The sequence below is a fragment of the Sapajus apella genome, unplaced genomic scaffold (genome assembly GCF_009761245.1).
Source record: "Sapajus apella isolate SASKATOON/1434 unplaced genomic scaffold, GSC_monkey_1.0 scaffold106, whole genome shotgun sequence".
Classification (NCBI taxonomy): Eukaryota; Metazoa; Chordata; class Mammalia; order Primates; family Cebidae; genus Sapajus; species Sapajus apella.
Window position 1 is genome coordinate 5,267,287 of NW_022437046.1, and position 19,256 is coordinate 5,286,542.

Here is a 19,256-nt window from a genome sequence, read left to right on the forward strand (position 1 = left end):
GTTCTGCAGGCACCCCTCCCCACAAACAGCCTGGGCTCTGTGGACGCCATGATTAATGGCAGCAGGAGGCAGACAGGCTCCTGGGCGGAAAGGGGCAGGTCCCAGTGAAGCCCCAACTTCAAGCCAGGGTTGGCTTGAAGCATGGGGTCTGGGCTGTCAGTTTAAGGTGGAGTCCACAGAGGGGTGAGAAGTTAGAGGGCTTTTTCCGGTCCATTGGCCGCCCATCTACCAATTAGTATGCACTTCCTCCCTTCTGGGCCCCTGAGCAGCCTGACCCCAACACACGTGGAGATGACCTGCCTGTGGAAAGAAGCTACCCACTGTGGGTCTCCTCTGTGCTGAAAGCTGAACACTTGTTGGGGAGACCTTCCTGTGGAAAGGAGCTACTCACTTTGGATCTTCTGAGAACTGTTCTGTTGCTCAGTGAAGCCCCTCTCTGCCTTGCTTACCATCCAGTTGTCTGAGTACTTCATTCTTCCCGGATGCGAGACAAGAACTGGAGACCCGCTAAATGCCGGGACTGAAAAAGCTGTAACACAAACGGGGCTGAAACATGCTCATCTGCTCCCTATGTTGCCAGTGACAAGGAGGAGAGAACTGCCCTTCTGGGAGCCCAGACCTAGGGGCTCCCCAAGCCAGGGCTGTGACACCCTCTTTGGGACTCTGTGGTTGTGGTGTCTCCAAGCTTTCAGGCGCCTCTGTGTTCCCCTCATTCAGATGCAGATGCCTGCAGCAGATCTGCGTGTGGTACATCTGATCCAGCCATATCCTCGCTTGGAGCTGGCATCTCTGCCAGTGCCTGGAACTGCCCACCCCACTGCAGCAGCCGGCATCTGCGCCTGGCTCACTGTTGACAGGTGTGGGATTTGGGCCGGTAGCACGAGCCAAGTGGGCGGAATGAGCCCAGTGGGCACAAGCAATACTCAGGCAGAAGGTGCTGCCGGCCACAGATGTTTCTGTCTGGCCACATGATGATACCCCAGAGATCCTGTGACAACAGTTTAGTTAGGGAGTTACCCATATACAGGATTATCTTCATTTAACGTAAGGCCTTACATTATGAGTACCATATAAAGTTTAATGTGTTAGGTAGTTTAAAAATATCTTTCACTTGGATAACTTTATACTCATTGAGTCACAAAATGTTGGCAAGGAAAGAGGCTCCAGAGATAGTCTAGTTCAGCACAACTAAGCAATACGGAACACACATGTTACTAGTATACAGGAATGAGTTGGGATAAGGGAGGTGGAGAACTGAACTATGTAAGTAATGGAAGTAACCCTTCCAGGTGATTCTGACTACCTTCTTTCCCTTCCTTCCTTCCTCTCTCCCTCCCTCTCTCTTCTTCTTTTTTTTTTTTTTTTTTTTTTTTTTTGGGCACAGTTTCCTTTTGTCCCCCAGGTTGGAGTGCAGTAAGGCCATCTCGGCTCTCTGCATCCTCCACCTTCCAGGTTCAGGCGATTCTCCTGCCTCAGCCTCCTGAGTAGCTGGGATTACAGGTGTGTGCCACCACATCTGGCTAATTTTTGTATTTTTAGTAGAGATTGGATTTCACTCTGTTGGCTAGGCTGGTCTTGAACTCCTGATTTCAGGTGATAAGCCTGCCTCAGCCTCCCAAAGTGCTGGGATTGCAGGTGTGAGCCACTGCACCTGGCATTCTTGTCTCCTTTCAGAGTGTCCCTCAGTCTATGATTGATCTTGATCTGCACAACAGCTCTTAGAGATGCAAGGCAAGGAAAAATTCAACAAATGAGGACACTGAGATCTAAAGCGTCATAGTGACTTCTCAAGTTTTATCTTTCTTCATCTTTATCATTCTCGAGAGACATTTTACATAAGAATGCGATATTATTTAAATTCTTTCCTGTAATACAGCGTATTTGTCATGGTGGGGATGTGGTAGAGGAAGGGGTGGAAAAACATCCTAAGTACTTGAGAATTAGGCTGTTAGTTTCTTTTTATTGTTTCAGCAGTTCCTAAAAGTAATATGATGAGTTATATTCCAGGGTCTCTCGGTTAGGAATATTAACTTATTGACAGATAATAATCCTTTTAGATAGTTGATGAATTAAAAATTACAGATGAAAAATCTGAGAGAGAGAAGAATATCTGAAACACATCTTTAGTGAAAATTACTAGTACTCCTTACCTATGTGTACTTTGTTAATATTAGAATCCCACTGAAAATAACCTTATATCATCAGAATATTTTTGCTGTGGATCCTTATGCCAACTTACAACTTTTCACGTGATTGTTTAATGACTCAGAGTTCTTAAGAAATGACTTTCTTTTTTTATTAAAAAATTTTTTTCCTCTTCATCCTCAGAGAAAAGGAAATGACTTTATTTTATTCAAAAGATGAATGTGAGTTATTTCATGTGATACTGTGTTTAAATTGGTTGAGTAGAACCTGAAAAATAATATTTGAAAAATATATGACATATAAATAGGATTCAAAAATTGATAAATTTGCTTTGTTATATTATTCACATTGAGAACTTGTATTTTCTAATAGAAAATATATTAAGAGACAAATCTGGAAATACCTTGTCTGATAATTTGTTTCTTTGATTCTCACTCTTCCCCAAGGGAAAATGAGTTCATTTTTAAAATCTAAGAACAAATGTTTGCCTCCCTTGCAGAGGTTGAGGACTAGATATCAAATATGTAAGGTACCACACAGTCATCTGACACTAGGTGCTCAATAAATTGTACTTTTATGAATTTGTCTAGTCTTTAAACTATTATCTACAATATAACCAGTGGTAACTTTAATTTTGCTTTCCTACCAAATTCTGCTTTCTCTTACTCCTTTTCTACAGGTGTATCTACATCAGCAATCAAAATGGCATCAACCAGACTTCCTTCCCCCAAAAGCTTAGTGAGTGCCCCAACTCAGATTCTTGCACAGTTTCCTAAACAACATCAACAGTCTCCTAAGCAGCAGTTGTATCAAGTGCAACAGCAGACACAGCAACCAGTGGCCCAGCCTTCTCCAGTGTCTCATCAGCAACAGCCTCAGCAGTCTCCTTTGCCACCTGGTATCAAACCTACCATCCAAATCAAACAGGAGTCAGGTAACTGGAAAATGTTTATAAGATATGATGACTCTTCTTTATTCACCAGTCTTTTGAGTCTCCCAGTTCATGAACATGGTGTATCTCTTCATTTATCTGGGTCTTTGACTTTTTCATCAGTGTTTTATGGCTTTCAGCATACAAAGTCTGTACGTGTTTTGTTAGATTTGTACCTAAGCATTTCATTTTCTTGGAGTGATTATAATTGGGATTATGTTTCAATTTCAATTTCTACATGTTTTTTGTTAGTATATAAAAATACTTGTTGATCTTGTATCCTTTGACTTTGCTGAACGCACCTAGTTCTCAGAATATTTACATAGATTCCTTGGGATTTTCTGTGTACACAACTATGTCATCTGTAAATAGGGACAGTTTTATTTCTTCCTTTCCGATCAGTATGCTGTTTATTTCTTTTTCTTGTTTTATTTTATTGACTAGAATTTTCATATTTTATTGACTAGAACTCTCAATACTATACTGAATGAATAAGAGTGAGGGGACCAGGCGCAGTGGCTCATGCCTGTAATCCTAGGACTGTGGGAGGCTGAGGCGGATGGATCACAAGGTCAGGAGATTGAGATCATCCTGGCCAACATGGTGAAACCCTGTCTCTACTAAATTATAAAAAATTAGCCGGGCATGGTGCTGTGTACCTGTAGTGCCAGCTACTTGGGAGGCTGAGGCAGGAGAATTGCTTGAACCCAGGTGGCAGAGGTTACAGTGAGATTGCACGACTGCACTCCAGCCTGGTGACAGAGTGAGACTCTATCAAAAAAAAAAAAAAAAAAGAATGAGGAAAGTGGACATCCTTGCTCTGTTACTGATCTTCAAAAAAAAACATTCAGTCTTCCATCATTAAGTATGATGCCAGATGTAGGTTTTTTGTAAATGCTCTTCATCAGGTTGATGGAATACACTTCTGCTACTAGTTTTTGGGAAGTTTTTATGAATAAGTGGATTTTATCAAGTGCTTTTTCTGTTCAATTGATATAAGTTTTTTCTTGTTTAGTCTGTTGATATGCTGGATTATATTGATTGATTTTCTGCTAAACCAGCCTTGCTTATTTGAAATAAATCCCACTTGGTCATGATATATACTTTTTAAAATACATTGCTAGATTCGATTTGTCTTCGTATTCATGAGACATTTTACTGTGTAGTATTCTTATTTTATACTTGCCTTTGATTTTGGTCAGGGTAATACTGACCTCATAAAATGAGTTTGGAAGTGTTTATTTCTTTTCTATTTTTGGAAAAGACTGTGTAAGATTGATGTTAATTCTTTAAATGTTCAGAAGAATTACCTAATGAAGCCACCTGGGCCTGGAGATTTCTGTGTTTGGAAGCTTTTAATTGATGAACTCCATTTCTTTATTAGTTATAGGACTTTTCAGATTTTCTGTTTCATCGTGATTTTGGTAGTTTCTGGTTTTGAGGAATTGATCCATTTCTTCTAAGTTGTCAAATTTATGAGTGCAAACTTGTTTGTAGTAGTTTCTTATTATCCTTTTAATGGCTACAGGATCTATATTAATGTCCTGTTTCATTTCTGATGTTGGTGGTTTGTATCTTCTCTTTTTCTTTGTCAGACTTGCTAATTATTGAATTTAAAAATTTATGGAATTTCTTGAGAACTAGATCTTTGTTTCATTGATTTTCCCTTTGCTTTTCTGTTTTTAATTTCATTATCTGTATTATTTCTGTCCTACTTTCTTTGGGTTTATTTTGCTCTTCTAATTTCTTAAGGTGGGAACTTAGATTATTGATTTAAGACATACTTTCTTTTCTAATTACTTAGCATTTAATTCCATCTAGGTGAAGACATTTGCCATAAATTTCTCTCAACACTGTGTTAGCTCCATTCCACATATTTTAATATATTCTGTTTTTATTTTTATTCAGCATTTTGTGTTTCTAAGTTTTTCTTCAGACCTCTTTGACCCATGGATTATTTAGAATTGTGTTGCTTAATTTCTAATGGTGATTTTTCTGGGGTTTTTTTTTTTTTTTTTTTTTTTGGCTATTGATTTCTAGTTTGATTTCATTATGGTCTGAGAACACACTCTGTATCATTTCAATTCTTTTATGTTTATTGAGTTGTTTTTTTTTTTTTTTTTTTACCCATGATATGTTCTACTTTGGTGGGTGGTCCATGGTGCTTGAAAAATATCTATGCTGCTGATGTTGGGTGAAATATTAGATTCTGTTGGTTGATTATGTTGTTCAGTTCTCCTATATCTATGCTGAATTTTCTACATAGTAGTTCTATCAGTTGATGAGAGTGGAGTATTAAACGTCCCCAACTAATTTTTGGATTCTAGTACTGCAAAAACAGTTCTCTCAGTTTTTGCTACATATATTGTATTTCGATGTATCTATTGTTTGATGCATAAATATTTAGAAACATTATGTCATCCTGGTATGTTAATCCTGTCTCATTATGTAGTGTCCCTTTTCTTCTCCAATTCTCTTATTTTTTAAAAAAGATATAAAGGTTGATTTCCCTTTTTAGTCCAATTAATTCTCTATTTTTTTAATATAAAGGTTGATTTTTAAAAATTTTCATTCTTAAAATTTAATTCCAACTTAATTTTTAAAGTCTGCCACATAAACTAAATGATGGTAACTAGCCTGTGTTAGGATATTTAGTGCATGTAATAGAGAACTATATTGACTGGAAGGGGGTGAGTTCTATTACCTTGTAAAGTATACTCTATCTGTAATTAATTTAGCCACTCCTGCTTTCTTTTTATTCACGTTCACATAGTATATCTTTTTCCCATTCTGTTATTTTCAACCTACTTACATTGTTATATTTGAAGTGAGTTTCTTGTAGACAGCATACAGTGTAGTTTTATATTTTTATATCAACTTTGTCAATAACTTTTTTTTTTTTTTTGAGATGGAGTCTCGCTTTGTCACCCAGGCTGGAGTGCGGTGTTGCCATCTGGGCTTCCTGCAACCTCCACCCCCCAGGTTTCAGCAATTCTCCTGCCTCTGTCTTCCAAGTAGGTAGGATTACAGGCATATGCCACCACACCCAGGTAACTTTTATATTTTTAGTAGAGACAGGGTTTCACCATGTTGGCCGGGCTGATCTTGAATGCCTGATCTCAAGTGATCCGCCCACCTCAGCCTCCCAGAGTGCTGGGATTACAGGCGTAAACCACTAATCTTTAACTTTTAAATGATATATTTAGATCATTTGCATTTAAGGTAATTGTTGATATGGTAGGGGTTACATTTGCCATTTTATTATTTGTTTCTTTCACTTCTTGTTTTTCTGTTTCTTTCTGTTTTTTTGTTTCGTTTTGTTTTGTTTTTTTGCCTATTTGTGGTTTACTTGAAGAATTCTTGGGGTTTCATTTTGACTTATATACATATATTATTTTAAAGCATAGCGTTTTGTTCAGTTTTCTTAGCATTTGCTCATGGTATTACAATATACATATGTTGGCCATGTGAGGCCAGGAGTTTGATACCAGCTTGGGCAATATAACAAGACCTCTACCCTTTTGTAGAGACCATTTTTTTAACTCTACAAAAAAATTTAAAAATTAGCCAAGCATGGTGGCATACACCTGTAGTCCTAGCTGCTTGGGAGGCTGAGCAGGAGTATTGCTTGAGGCCAGAAGTGTGAGGTTGTGGTGGTCTATGATGGTGCCACTGTACTCCAGCCTGGGCAACAGAGTAAGAGCCTGCTCAAAAAAAAAAAAGGAAACAAACCCAAAACAACAAAAAACATATACTTTCGTTACCTATCATATTTAACCTTTTCACAGCATATTACTCTATATTTGAAATAATTTTATGGTTAACATATAACACTTCCTATTTCTGCAATGTTCCAGTTTCTAAGGTCCGTATTGGTGACATTTTTGTGAATCAATTGTTACATTATACTATATTAATTAATTTTAGACAAGGTCTCGCTCTGTCACCCAGACTAGAGTGCAATGATGTGATCATGGCCAACTGCAGTCTTGAACTCCTAGGCTCGAGCAAGTCTCTTGCCCCAACCACCAGAGCAGTTGGGACTACAAGTGTATGCCACCACACTCAGCTAATTTTACTATTTTTGTAGAGATAGGGTCTTGCCTTATAGTCCAGGCTGATCTGAACCCTGGCTTCAGGCAGTCCTTCTGCCTTGGCCTCTCAAAGAGCTAGGATTACAGGCATGAGCCACCACACCCGGCCAATTTATTATTTTATTACAGACAGGGTCTTGCTCCGTCACCCAGGCTGAAGTGCAGTGGCATGAACTCCCCAGCTAAAGCAGTTCTCCCATCTCAGCATGCCAAAGCACTGAGATTATAGACATGAGCCACTTCACCTGGTCTATATTTTATTTTTTTGAATAGAGAAGGCATTCATTAAAAACTGAACAGTATAAAAAGTTAAAGTGAATAACTTGACCTCTATCTAGTCCTCCCTTGCCATTAAGAAAAACTTAGTTTCTTATATATTTTTAGTCTCTACATATACAAGAAAATTTAAATATGGATTCTAATACCCCCACTCCTTTACACACTTAAAACATAACACATGCACCTTACTCCCCCCGCCACCTTTAACAATATATCTTAGAGATTTTTTTAATATAGTCAATACATAAAATTAAATTGCTTCTGCATTCTACAGTGATACAGATATACCTTGTTTTATTGAACTTTGCCTTATTGTGCTTCCCAGTACTGTGTTTTTTTGTTTGTTTGTTTTGTTTTTTGTTTTTTTGAGATGGAGTCTTGCTTTGTTACCCAGGCTGGAGTGCAGTGGTGCGATCTTGGTTCACTGCAACCTCTGCCTTCTGGGTTCAAGCAATTCTCCCTGCCTCAGCCTCCCAAGTAGCTGGGATTAACAGGCACCTGCCACCACGCCCAACTAATTTTTGTATTTTTAGTAGAGACGGGGTTTCATCATGTTGGCTGGGCTGGTCTCAAACTGCTGATTTCAGGTGATCTGCCCGCTTTGGCCTCCCAGGATTATAGGCATGAGCCACTGTGCCCAGCCTTGTATATTTTGCAAACTGAAGGTTTGTGGCAACCCCATGTCAAGTAAGTCTGTAGGCACCATTTTTCCAACAGTGTTGTGCTCACATTGTGTCTCTGTGTCACATTTTGATAATTCTCATGATAACTCAAAGTTTTTTATTATTGTTATATCTGTTACTTTAAGCCATAATCAGTGATCTTGGATGTTACTATTATAATTGTTTTGGGCCACGACAAACTATGCTCATGTAAGATGATGTACTTAATAAATAAATGTTGCGTGTGCTCTGGCTGCTTCACCAACTGGACATTCTCCCATCTGTCTCCCTCTCCTTGGGCCTGCTTGTTTCCAAAATTGGAACGATATTGAAATTAGGCCAGTTAATAAACTTAAAATGGCCTGTAAGTGTTCATGTGAAAGGAAGAGTCTCATGTCACTCACTTTAAGTCAAAAGCTAGAAATGATTAAGCTTAGTGAAGAAGGCATGTTGAAAGCCAAGACAGGCTGAAAGCTAGGCTTCCTGCACTGAACAGTTAGCAAAGGAAAAGTTCTTGAAATTAAAAATGCTACTCCAGTGAATATGTGAATGATAAGAAAGCAAAATAGCCTTATTGCAAGTTTTAGTGGTTTGAATAGAAGATCAGACCAGCCACAACATTCCCTTAATCTAAAGTCCAATCCATAGCAAGACCCTAACTCTCTAATTTCTATGAAGGCCAGGAGAGTGAGGAAGCTGCTAGCAGAGGTTGGTTAACAAGGTTTAAGGAAAGAAGCCGTTTGCAGAATGTGAAAGTGCGAAACGAAACAGCAAGTGCTGTTGGAGAAACTGCAGGAAGTTATCCAGTAGATCTAGCTAAGATTGTTGATGAAGATGGCTACGCTAAACAACAGATTTTCAATATAGACAAAATAGCCTTTTATTGGAAGAAGAGGCCATGTAGGACTTTCATAGATAAGGAAGCCAATGCCTGTCTTCAAAGCTTCAAAGACAGGTTGACTCTCTTGTTAGGGACTAATGCAGGTGCTGACTTGAAGTTGAAGCTGATGTTCCTTTACCATTCTCAAAATGCTAGGGTCCTTAAAAAGGACCAAGACTGGATGATACCACATCTGTTTACAACATGGTTTACTGAATGTTTTAAGCCCACTGTTGAGACCCACTGCTCAGAAAAAAAAAAAAAGATTCCTTTCAAAATATTACAACCCACTGACAGTGCACCTAGTCACCCAAGAGCTCTGATGGAGATGTGCAAGATTAATATTGTTTTCATGCCTGCTAACATAATATCCATTGTGCAGCCCATGAAACAAGAAATCATTTAAACTTTTAGGTCTTATTAAGAAATAAATTTAGGTGGCTCATGCCTGTAATCCCAGCACTTTGGGAGGCTTAGACAGGTGGATTGTTTGAGCCCAGGAGTTTAAGACCAGCCTGGGCAACATGGTAAGACCCTGTCTCTACAATTTTTTTTTTTAATTAGCCAGGTGTGCTGTGGTGGGAGGATTGCTTGAGCCAGGAGGTTGAGGCTGCAGTGAACTATGATTGTGCCACTGCCATTCCAGCCTGGCTGACAGACTTCGTCAAAAACAAAAACAAAAAACCACACACAAAAAAACGCATTTTGTAAGGCTATAGCTGCCATAATGATTCCTCTAATGGATTTGGGCAAAGTCAGCCTTCTGGAAAGGATTCACTGTTCTAGATGCATTCAGAATATTTTTGATTCATGGGAGGAGGTCAAAATATCAACATTAATAAGAGCTTAGAAGAAGTGGATTCCAGCTTCTGTGGATGACTTTGAGTGGTTCAGGTCTTTAGTGGAAGAAATAACTATCTTATGATAAAACTTGACTAGATAAGGAGTTGATTCTTATGGATGAACAATGAAAGTGGTTTCTTGAGATGGAATCTTCTCCTATGAAATAATAATGTCCTGTCCTGTGGATGTTGTTGAAATGACAAAGGATTTAGAGCATTACGTAAACATAGTTGATAAAGCAACAGCAAGTTTGAAAGGATTGCCTTCCATTTTGAAAGAAGTTTTACTATGGGTAAAATGTTGTAAAACAGCATTTCATGCTTCAAAGAAATCTTTCACAGAAGGAAAAAAATCAATCCATGCAGCCAACATCATTGTTGTCTTACTTTAAGAAAATGCTGCAACCATCCTAGCCTTCAGCAACCACTACCCTGATCAGTCAACAGCCATCAGCATCAAGATAAGACCCTCCACCAGCAAAAAAATTATGCCTCTCTGAAGGCTCAGATGATCATTAGCATTTTTTAGCAATAAAGTATTTTAAATTAAGGTATGTACATTTTTTAGACATAATACAATTGCATACTTAATAGACTACCGTGTAGTGTAAACATAACTAATGTACACACTGGGAAACCAAAAATTTCTTGTGACTTCCTCTATTGTGATACTTGCTTTATTGCATTGGTCTGGAACTGAACCTGTAGTCTCTCCAAAGTATGCCTGAATCGTAATTTATGTAACGAATCCCTTGTAAGGTTGTTTCTAGTCTCTCTTTTTTTTTTTTTAATTCAAGCAAAACTGCAGTGAACAAGCCTATATAGGGTCATTTTGTGTGTGTAAGTGTATCTGTAGGATTAATTTCCAGAAGTATGATCGTTATGTCAGTTTTGATAGATATTGCCAAGTTTTCATCTTACAGGGATTTTCAATTTATTTTCCTACTTTTAATGTACATGTGTCCCAATTTCCTCACAGTGCCCCCTTCCCACCAGTATATTTTCAAACAGTTGGATTTATGTGAATGTGTTGGGGTTGAGGGGATGTTATCTCAGTATTTTTCTATTTTTTATTTCTTTTATTGAGAGTGAGTTTGGGAAACTATGTTTTAGTGACCTTTGTAATTCATTTTTTGTGTGCTATCTGTATCCATTGTCCACTTTCCTATTGGATCAATTTCTGGGAATTCTTACACTGTCAGAATAATTGGCATTCTATGCATTTCATAATTTGTAGATTTTTTTTTCAGTTTATTTGTTTGTCTTTTGACTTTATGGGGACTTATGTGCAAAACACTGTTTGTACAGTGTGGTCTTTAATGCTTCCAGATTTTCCATCACAGTTTATAATTTTTGTATTTAAGTATTTTGTAATTTATCCTGGTATGAGGTTAGACAATATAATATATTGATAACCGAATATGATTTGGGTCTGTAGTTTTCTTTTTTGTGTGCAGTGTTTGTCAGGTGTTTCTTTGAGCATCACGTGTATTTCCAGTAAATAATTTTGAAAGTTTTTTTAAATGCTCCGGAATTTTTTTATATTTAAATTTTATTTATTTCTTTAGAAACAAGTTCTCGTTCTATTGCCCAGGCTTAAGTGCATCAGGCAATTCTGCCACCTTAGCCTCAGCTGAGACTACAAGCATGTGCCACTGTACCTAGCTAATTAAAAAAATTTTTTTTGTAGAGTTGGGGTCTCACCACATTGCCCAGACTGGTCGTGAACACCTGGCCCCAGGTGATTCTCCTGCCTTGACCTATCAAACTGTTGGGATTATAGATGTGAGCCACTGTGATCAGCCTGGAATATTTTTTCTTAAAGAGCTTTATTGAGATATAATTGACTAAGCACTCAATGAACACATTTAAAGTGTACAGTTTAGTGTTATTTAATATATTCACAGATATGTTCAGCCATTATAACAGCTGATTTTAGAACACTTCGCTTCAAAAGGAAACCCCATAATATTGTCTCCTACTCCTTGCACCCATTCTTTCAGTTTCCTATCCCTGGCCCCAAGTAACCACTAATTGTTTTCTGTCTGTAGATTTCTGTACTTTGGACTTTGATATGAAAGGAATCATATCAAAGTCTTTTGTAACTGGCTTCTTTAACTTAATGTAATATTTTTAAGGTTCATCCGTCTTGCAGCATGTATTAGTACTTCATTCCTTTTTATGGCCAAATAAAATTCACATTTTGTTTATCTGTCCATTGATAAGCATTTGGATTGTTTCACCTATTGGCTGTTATGAATAATGCTGCTGAAAACATTTGTATGCAAGTTTTTTGGTATTCACTTCTCTTGTGAATACCAAATACCACTTCTCTTGTGAATACGTAGGAGTGGAACCTCTGGCTCATATGTTAATTCTGTGTTTGATTGTTTGATAAACTGATGTGTTTTCCAAAGCAACTGTACCGTTTTATATTCCCACCAGCAGAGTATGAGGGTTTCAGTTTCACTACATTCATGTCAACACTTGTTATTCTCTTACATTGATTCTAGACAGTCTGCTTTGAGTAAAGGTATATTTCGCTGTGGTTTTGATGTGTACTTACTTGATAACTAATGATGTTTAGCATGTTTTCATGTGCTTATTGGATCTTATATATATTTTCCCTGAAGAAATGGCTATTCACATCCTTTACCCATTTTAAAATCGGGTTATATGTCATTGAGTTATAAGGATATGTATATGAGTGTATATATATATATATCATATATATAATATATATGATATATATGATATATATCATATATATGATATATATCATATATATATATGATATTAAACTCTTATCAGATATGTAATTTGCAAGTATTATTTCCCATTTCTGAATTGTCTTTTTACTTTCTTGATGGTACCTTTTAAAACACACCAGTTAGCTGGACGCGGTGGTGCATGCCTGTAATCCCAGCATTTTGGGAGGCCAAGGTGCACGGATCACTTGAGGTCAGGAGTTTGAGACCAGCCTGGCTAACATGGCAAAAACCGGTCTCTACTTTAAAAAAAAAAAAAAAAAAAAAAAGAAAAAAGTTAGCCAGAAGTGATGGCATGCACCTGTAATCCCAGCTATTAGGGAGGCTGAGGCAGGAGAATCTCTTAAACCCAGTAGGCAAAAGTTGCAGTGAGCCAAGATTGCACCACGGCACTCTAGCCTGGGCTACAGAATGAGACTTGGTCTCAAATTAATTAATTAATTAAATTTAATTTAATACAGCAGTTTTTGATATCTAAATTTTCTACTTTCTGTTGCTCATGCTTTTATTGTTATATCCAAGAATCCTTTGCCAAATCCAGTATTTTAAAGATTTACCCAACATTTTAGTTTTACCTCTAAGTGTAAATGTTTGATCTATTTGAGTTAATTTTGTGTATAGTATGATGTAAGTGTCTCACTTAATTCCTTTGCACGTATCTATTAATTTGTCCCAAGTGAATTTATTAAAAAGACTATTTTTTCCCCCCGCATTGAATGATCTTGGCACCTTTGTCAAAATGCAGTTGATCATAGTTCTATGGTTTTATTTCTGGACTTTCAAATCTATTCTATTAATATATATGTCTTATGCCAGTACCATACTGTTTTGATTACCATTGGTTTGTAGTAAGTTTTGAAATCAGGAAGTGTGTGTGTCCTTTTGTCATCGTCATCATCGTCTTCTTCTTCTTCTTTTCGTTCTTCTACTTCTTTCTTCTTTCTTCTTCTCCTTCTTCTTTCTTCTTTCTTATTTCTTTCTTCTTCTTCTTCTTTCTTCTTTCTTCTTCCTTATTCCTCATTGAATCTGTGGATTAATTTGAGGAGCATTGTCATCTTAACCATGTTAAATCTGTGAGCGTGGTATGCTTTCTTATTTATTTAGATCTTTAATTTCTTTCAATATTTTGTAGGTTTCAGAGTGTACATTTTGTATTTCTTTTGTTAATTTTATTCCTAAATATTTTGTTCTTTTGCTGCTATTATAAATGGAATTGTTAATTTCACTTTTTAGCTTGTGTATTGCTAATTTATAGATTTTTTTTGGTGTTGACTTTTATCCTGCAACCTTGGTGAACTCATGTCTCATTTTTTGGTTCTAATTTCTGTTAGTGGATTCCTTTGTTTGTTTGTTTGTTTTTAATATAAAGGGTCATGCCATCTGCAAATAGAGATAGAATTTCTTCTGTTTCAATCTGGTTGCTTTTTTTTCCCCCTATTTCTCTGACTTGAATCTCTGGTATAATATTGAACACAGGTGTCAAGAGCAGACATCACTTTTTCCTTATTCTTTCTATTCATAGAAATTCTTTTAGTGTCTCTTGTAAGGTGGGTCTGCTAGCAACATATTGCAGATTTTGTTTATTTGGTAAAGTCTTTAGTTTGCCTTCATTTTTGAAAGCTAGCTTTGCTGGATATAGGATTCTTGGTTGGTGTTTTTTTTTCCTTGAGGACTTCAAATGTGTTATCCAACTGCCTGCTGGCTTCATTGTTTCCACTGGGAAGTCAGCTCTTACTTAACTTTTTTGCAGTTCCCCTGTAAGTGTTGTGTTGTTTTTCTCTTGCTATGTTCAAGATTTTCTTTTTGTCTTTGATTTTTCAGCATTTTTACTGAGATGTGTCTGTTTATGATCTTTGTGTTTATCTTATTTATAATTTGTTCAGCTTCTTAAACATATATGTTACTGCTTTTCAGTAAATTTGGAAAGTTTTCAGCCATAATGTCTTTGAATATTTCTTTTCTTTTCTCTCTCCCTACCACTGGTATGTCCATTATATGTATGTTGGTGTGCTTAATGTTGTCCCACATTTCTCTGAAGCTCTGTTCATTTTTCTTCACTCTTTTTTTCTCTTTATTCTTAGCTCACATACCTCTATTGATCTTTTTTCAGGTTTGCTAATTCTTTTTTTTTTTTTTTTTTTTTTTTGAGATGGAGTTTCGCTCTTGTTACCCAGGCTGGAGTGCAATGGCGCGATCTCGGCTCACCGCAACCTCCGCCTCCTGGGTTCAGGCAATTCTCCTGCCTCAGCCTCCTGAGTAGCTGGGATTACAGGCACACACCACCATGCCCAGCTAATTTTTTGTATTTTTAGTAGAGACGGGGTTTCACCATGTTGACCAGGATGGTCTCGATCTCTTGACCTCGTGATCCACCCGCCTCGGCCTCCCAAAGTGCTGGGATTACAGGCTTGAGCCACCGCGCCCGGCCGTTTGCTAATTCTTTCTTCTGCCAGTTCAGATCTACATGTGAACCCCCTCTAGTGAATTTTTTAGTTCAGTGGTTTTACTTTTAACCTCCAGATTTTCTATTTGGTTCTTTTAAAAAAATAATTTATACCTCTTTATTAATCTTTATTTGATGTACTATTGTCCTCATGGCCTCCTTTACTCCTATAATCATATTTTTCTCTAGTTCTGTGAACATATTTGTAATGGCTACTTTAAAGTCTTTTTCAGTTAAGTCTGACATCTGGTTGTTCTTACAGACTCTGTTGTTTGTTTTTTTTCTAATGTATGGGTAATATTTTCCTGTTCCTTTATATGTCTCCTTATGTCTTTGTTAGAAATTGGACATTTTAGATAATTCTGTATCCATAAGTTCTACCTCTTCAGATTCAAGCAACCATGGATCAAAAATATTTAGGAAAAAGACACAAAAAATGATACGATAGTAAAAAATAATGCAAATACAGAAACAATATAGTATAACAGCTACATAGCATTTACATTGTATTAGGTGTCATAAGTAATCTAGAGATGATTTATAGTATGCAGGAGCGTGTGCATAAGTTTCACAAATACTATACCTTTTTTTTTTTTTTTTTTAATGTTATTTTTTTGAGACGGAGTTTCGCTCTTGTTACCCAGGCTGGAGTGCAATGGCGCGATCTCGGCTCACCACAACCTCCGCCTCCTGGGTTCAGGCAATTCTCCTGCCTCAGCCTCCTGAGTAGCTGGGATTACAGGCACGCGCCACCATGCCCAGCTAATTTTTGGTACTTTTAGTAGAGACGGGGTTTCACCTTGTTGACCAGGATGGTCTTGATCTCTTGACCTCGTGATCCACCCGCCTCGGCCTCCCAAAGTGCTGGGATTACAGGCTTGAGCCACCGCGCCCGGCCACACCTTTTTTTTTTTTTTATAAAGAAATGGAGCATCCACGGATTTGAGTATCAACAGGGTCCTGGAACCAATCTTTCACGGATACTGAGGGATGACCATGTAGTACTTGGGTACTGGTCTCCCCTCACCAAGGATTTGTTATTTTTATTTGTATAGTTACTTGTTTAGTGATGGGATCAGTTATTTTAGTGAAGTCTTTTTATTCCCTCTCCAGCCTGTGCTCCTTCAGCTAAGCATCTGATATTACTCCCCAGGGAGGCACAGCTCTGTGTATACTTATAGTCACTTTGGGATGACAGTGGTATTCTTTTGCTCTTTCCTTGACCACACCCAGCTGTTAAACTCTATTAACTGCTGGCCGATTGCTCTGTTGTTTTCAGGAAAGCCTTGGAGCATACATTGCTCTGTAATCTAATCCAAATTTTGGCTCCTTTGAAGGAATAGTTTCTGGGATTCATTTTTGATATTTCTTCTAACCTCACAAAGGCTCTTCCCAGCTTTTATATTCTCTGCTTCTTCCCTGTAAACTGTCTGCAGTATAGACTATATGTTCATTATATCCATGAATCTCCTTCTGGTTGCCTTTTACCACTTTCTTCATTGTTCTTAGGAATGCCCTTAGTCTTGAACTTCTCCATGCTGTGGTATAAAAGGAGTTAGTTCTTTGGGAAGAGATTAGGAGCTATCTGTTTTATGAATTACTTCTATCCTTTGGCAAACTCGCTGAGCCAGGACTCTGGAATATGGGGTGGGGTAAATGGCAGACTTCTCTGAGTGACACCCCTGCTTTAGGCACTGAGTGCTCACTGAGTAGGGGTGAGGGGTTGGGCAGCAGCCTGAGGTCCTCACAGCTTGGCTCTCTTGATGGTGGAGTCACTGCCTGACCAGCCAGGGCAAGGACTATCAGTACTTCAGTATTCTCAGTGGTACTGTGCCCGAAGTAGAGCCTTGTCCATAAATGGGGGGCTGGGCAGAATAAGAGAGCTCTGACATCCATACTGTGCTTGCCCAGAACTTAGCCTTAGCAATGGGTAGCTGAGGGCAGGATGAGATAATCTGAAGTCCCATTTCTTCTGAGAAGAAAATCCTTCAACGGAGAGCTAGTGGAGAAAGAACCCTGAGTTCTTCGCTGAAGCCATCTGGAATGGAATGTTCCCCTTGCTGAGCTGGTAGTAGTGGGGAAGGAGGAAGTGGTATTGGTTTAAATACCACAGATCTTGCCTTTCTCAATGAATTTTTGTAGGTTTTCTTGAATAGATGTTTTTTCATTTAATGTTTGCCCTTGGCACCATTTCCAGAGCCTTTCAGTGGTAGATGTTTTATACTTTTTACCAATTTCCCTGGATTAGAGGGACAGCAGAGCTCATGCCACCATGCCAGATACCAATATTCGGAATGGTTTTAGTACATAGGAATTAACATTCTTTTTAAAGGACTGTAGAATTCTCCAATGCAACTATCTGGGCCTGCTACTTTTTGACAAAGCGTTACAGCTCTGAATTTTTTTTTCTGTGGAAATTTGTCTATTTACATTATTTTTCTTTTCTGGGGTCAATATTGATAAATGACAATTTCCTAGAAAATTATTTATTTGATCCATTTTAAACTTGTTTGCATATAATTGAGCAAAGTCATTTTATGATTATCTTAATTTTTTTCTCTGTGTAGTTATTTCTTTAGAAGCTTCTTTTCATATGTGCTTTAAGAATTACTGTAATTCTAGCTGGGTGTGGTGGCTCACATCTATAATCCCAGCAGTTTGGGAGGCCAAGGCTAGTGGATCATTTGAGGTCAGGTGTTCAAAACCAGCCTGGCCAACATGGTGAAATCCTGTCTCTACTAAATATGCAAAAACATTAGCTGGGCATGGTGGCAGGTGCCTGTAATCCCAGCTACTCAGAAGGCTGAGGCAGGAAAATCACTTGAACCCAGGAGGTGGAGGTTGCAGTGAGCTGAGATTGCGTCACTGCACTCCAGCCTGGGAGACGAAGTGAGACCCTGTCTCAAAAAAAAAATAATAATTATAATAATTACTGTAATTCATTAATGAAATAAATACTAGAAATTATTCCCCCATAAACCTCAGTGCTTAAGATTTATTATAATCAGATTTTTAAAATTTCCATAATAATTATTTACTGAATTTTTATTATTCATTATGTACTTTGCGATTTATTTAATCTTAACAATAGCCCTATGAGGTATATACTAATAGAATCAATATTTTATAGATAAAGAGACAGAGTCACAGAGATTATATAACTTGTCTAATCAACAACTTTATTGGCTACAGAAATTTAAAATTATTTAAGGCTATTAAATAAAAAAATCTGTTTGCTTCCTAATGTCTTAACCTAAATCACCATCTCTAAAAGTAAAATAATTCTTAGTTGCCTATAACAACGTATTTTGTCTCATGAATCATTTCAGAGAAGATAGCAGTGGGGTAAGAGTGTTACCAAAAATTTCCTTCTTTAGCTACCAATTTAAATTTTCACATTGCTCTAGTATATTGACTTTGGAAACAAAAGACATTATTCTATTTATAGCATGTTGTTTTTAGTAGTGGTATTTCCATTTGCAAAGTATAGTAATTCTTATTTGCTGAAAATCTCAAATCCTAGAAACCGTAGTATTCCTATGTGTGTTGTTAACATAGTTCTCAAAAACAGGTTTTATATTTTGTTTTCATATTGAAAATTACTCAGATTTGTTTCAGCCTCAAAGAGCATGTTTATATAAAATTAGAGGAATGCTGGCAGCAAACTACACTTTTTTTTTCTGAATGGGAAAAGGGTTAAAGGAATGTTTATGTTTAGAAAGTCAATGTGACAATTATGACAAAGAAAAATTTAGAAAATTTAAAAATAAAAACCATAACATCACCACCTTAGCACTTTTATTTTTACCTATCACATTCAAGTTCTTGTCCACACACATTTTTTGTGTAGGTGGAAGAATAATGTATCTTTTTTGATATCCTTTATTTGACAAAGTGAGCTATTAAAAATTATTATTATTTTTTTGAGATGGAGTTTCACTCTTGTTGCCCAGGCTGGAGTGTAATGATGTGATCTTGGCTCACCGCAACTTCCACCTCCCGGGTTCAAGCAATTCTCCTACCTTAGCCTCCCAAGTAGCTAGGTTTATTGGAGCACGCCACCATGCCCAGCTAATTTTGTAATTGTAGTAGAGACAGAGTTTTACCATGTTGGTGAGGCTGGTCTCAAACTCCAAACCTCAGGTGAACCACCCACCTCAACCTTCCAGAATGCTGGGATTACAGGTGTGAGCCACTGTGGCCAGCCTAAAA

General features: G+C 37.4%; 1 protein-coding gene across 11 annotated transcripts in view; it reads left to right on the forward strand.

Annotated features, from left to right (window-relative positions):
* The window catches only part of EMSY (EMSY transcriptional repressor, BRCA2 interacting), a 106,922-nt gene that overhangs the window by 46,446 nt on the left and 41,220 nt on the right, over positions 1–19,256 (forward strand). For all 11 annotated transcript variants that reach the window (XM_032259121.1, XM_032259123.1, XM_032259127.1 and 8 more), the window contains one exon: positions 2,825–3,079. In XM_032259121.1, the coding sequence (XP_032115012.1) occupies positions 2,825–3,079 (255 nt within the window). The remainder of the gene's footprint in view (positions 1–2,824; positions 3,080–19,256) is intronic.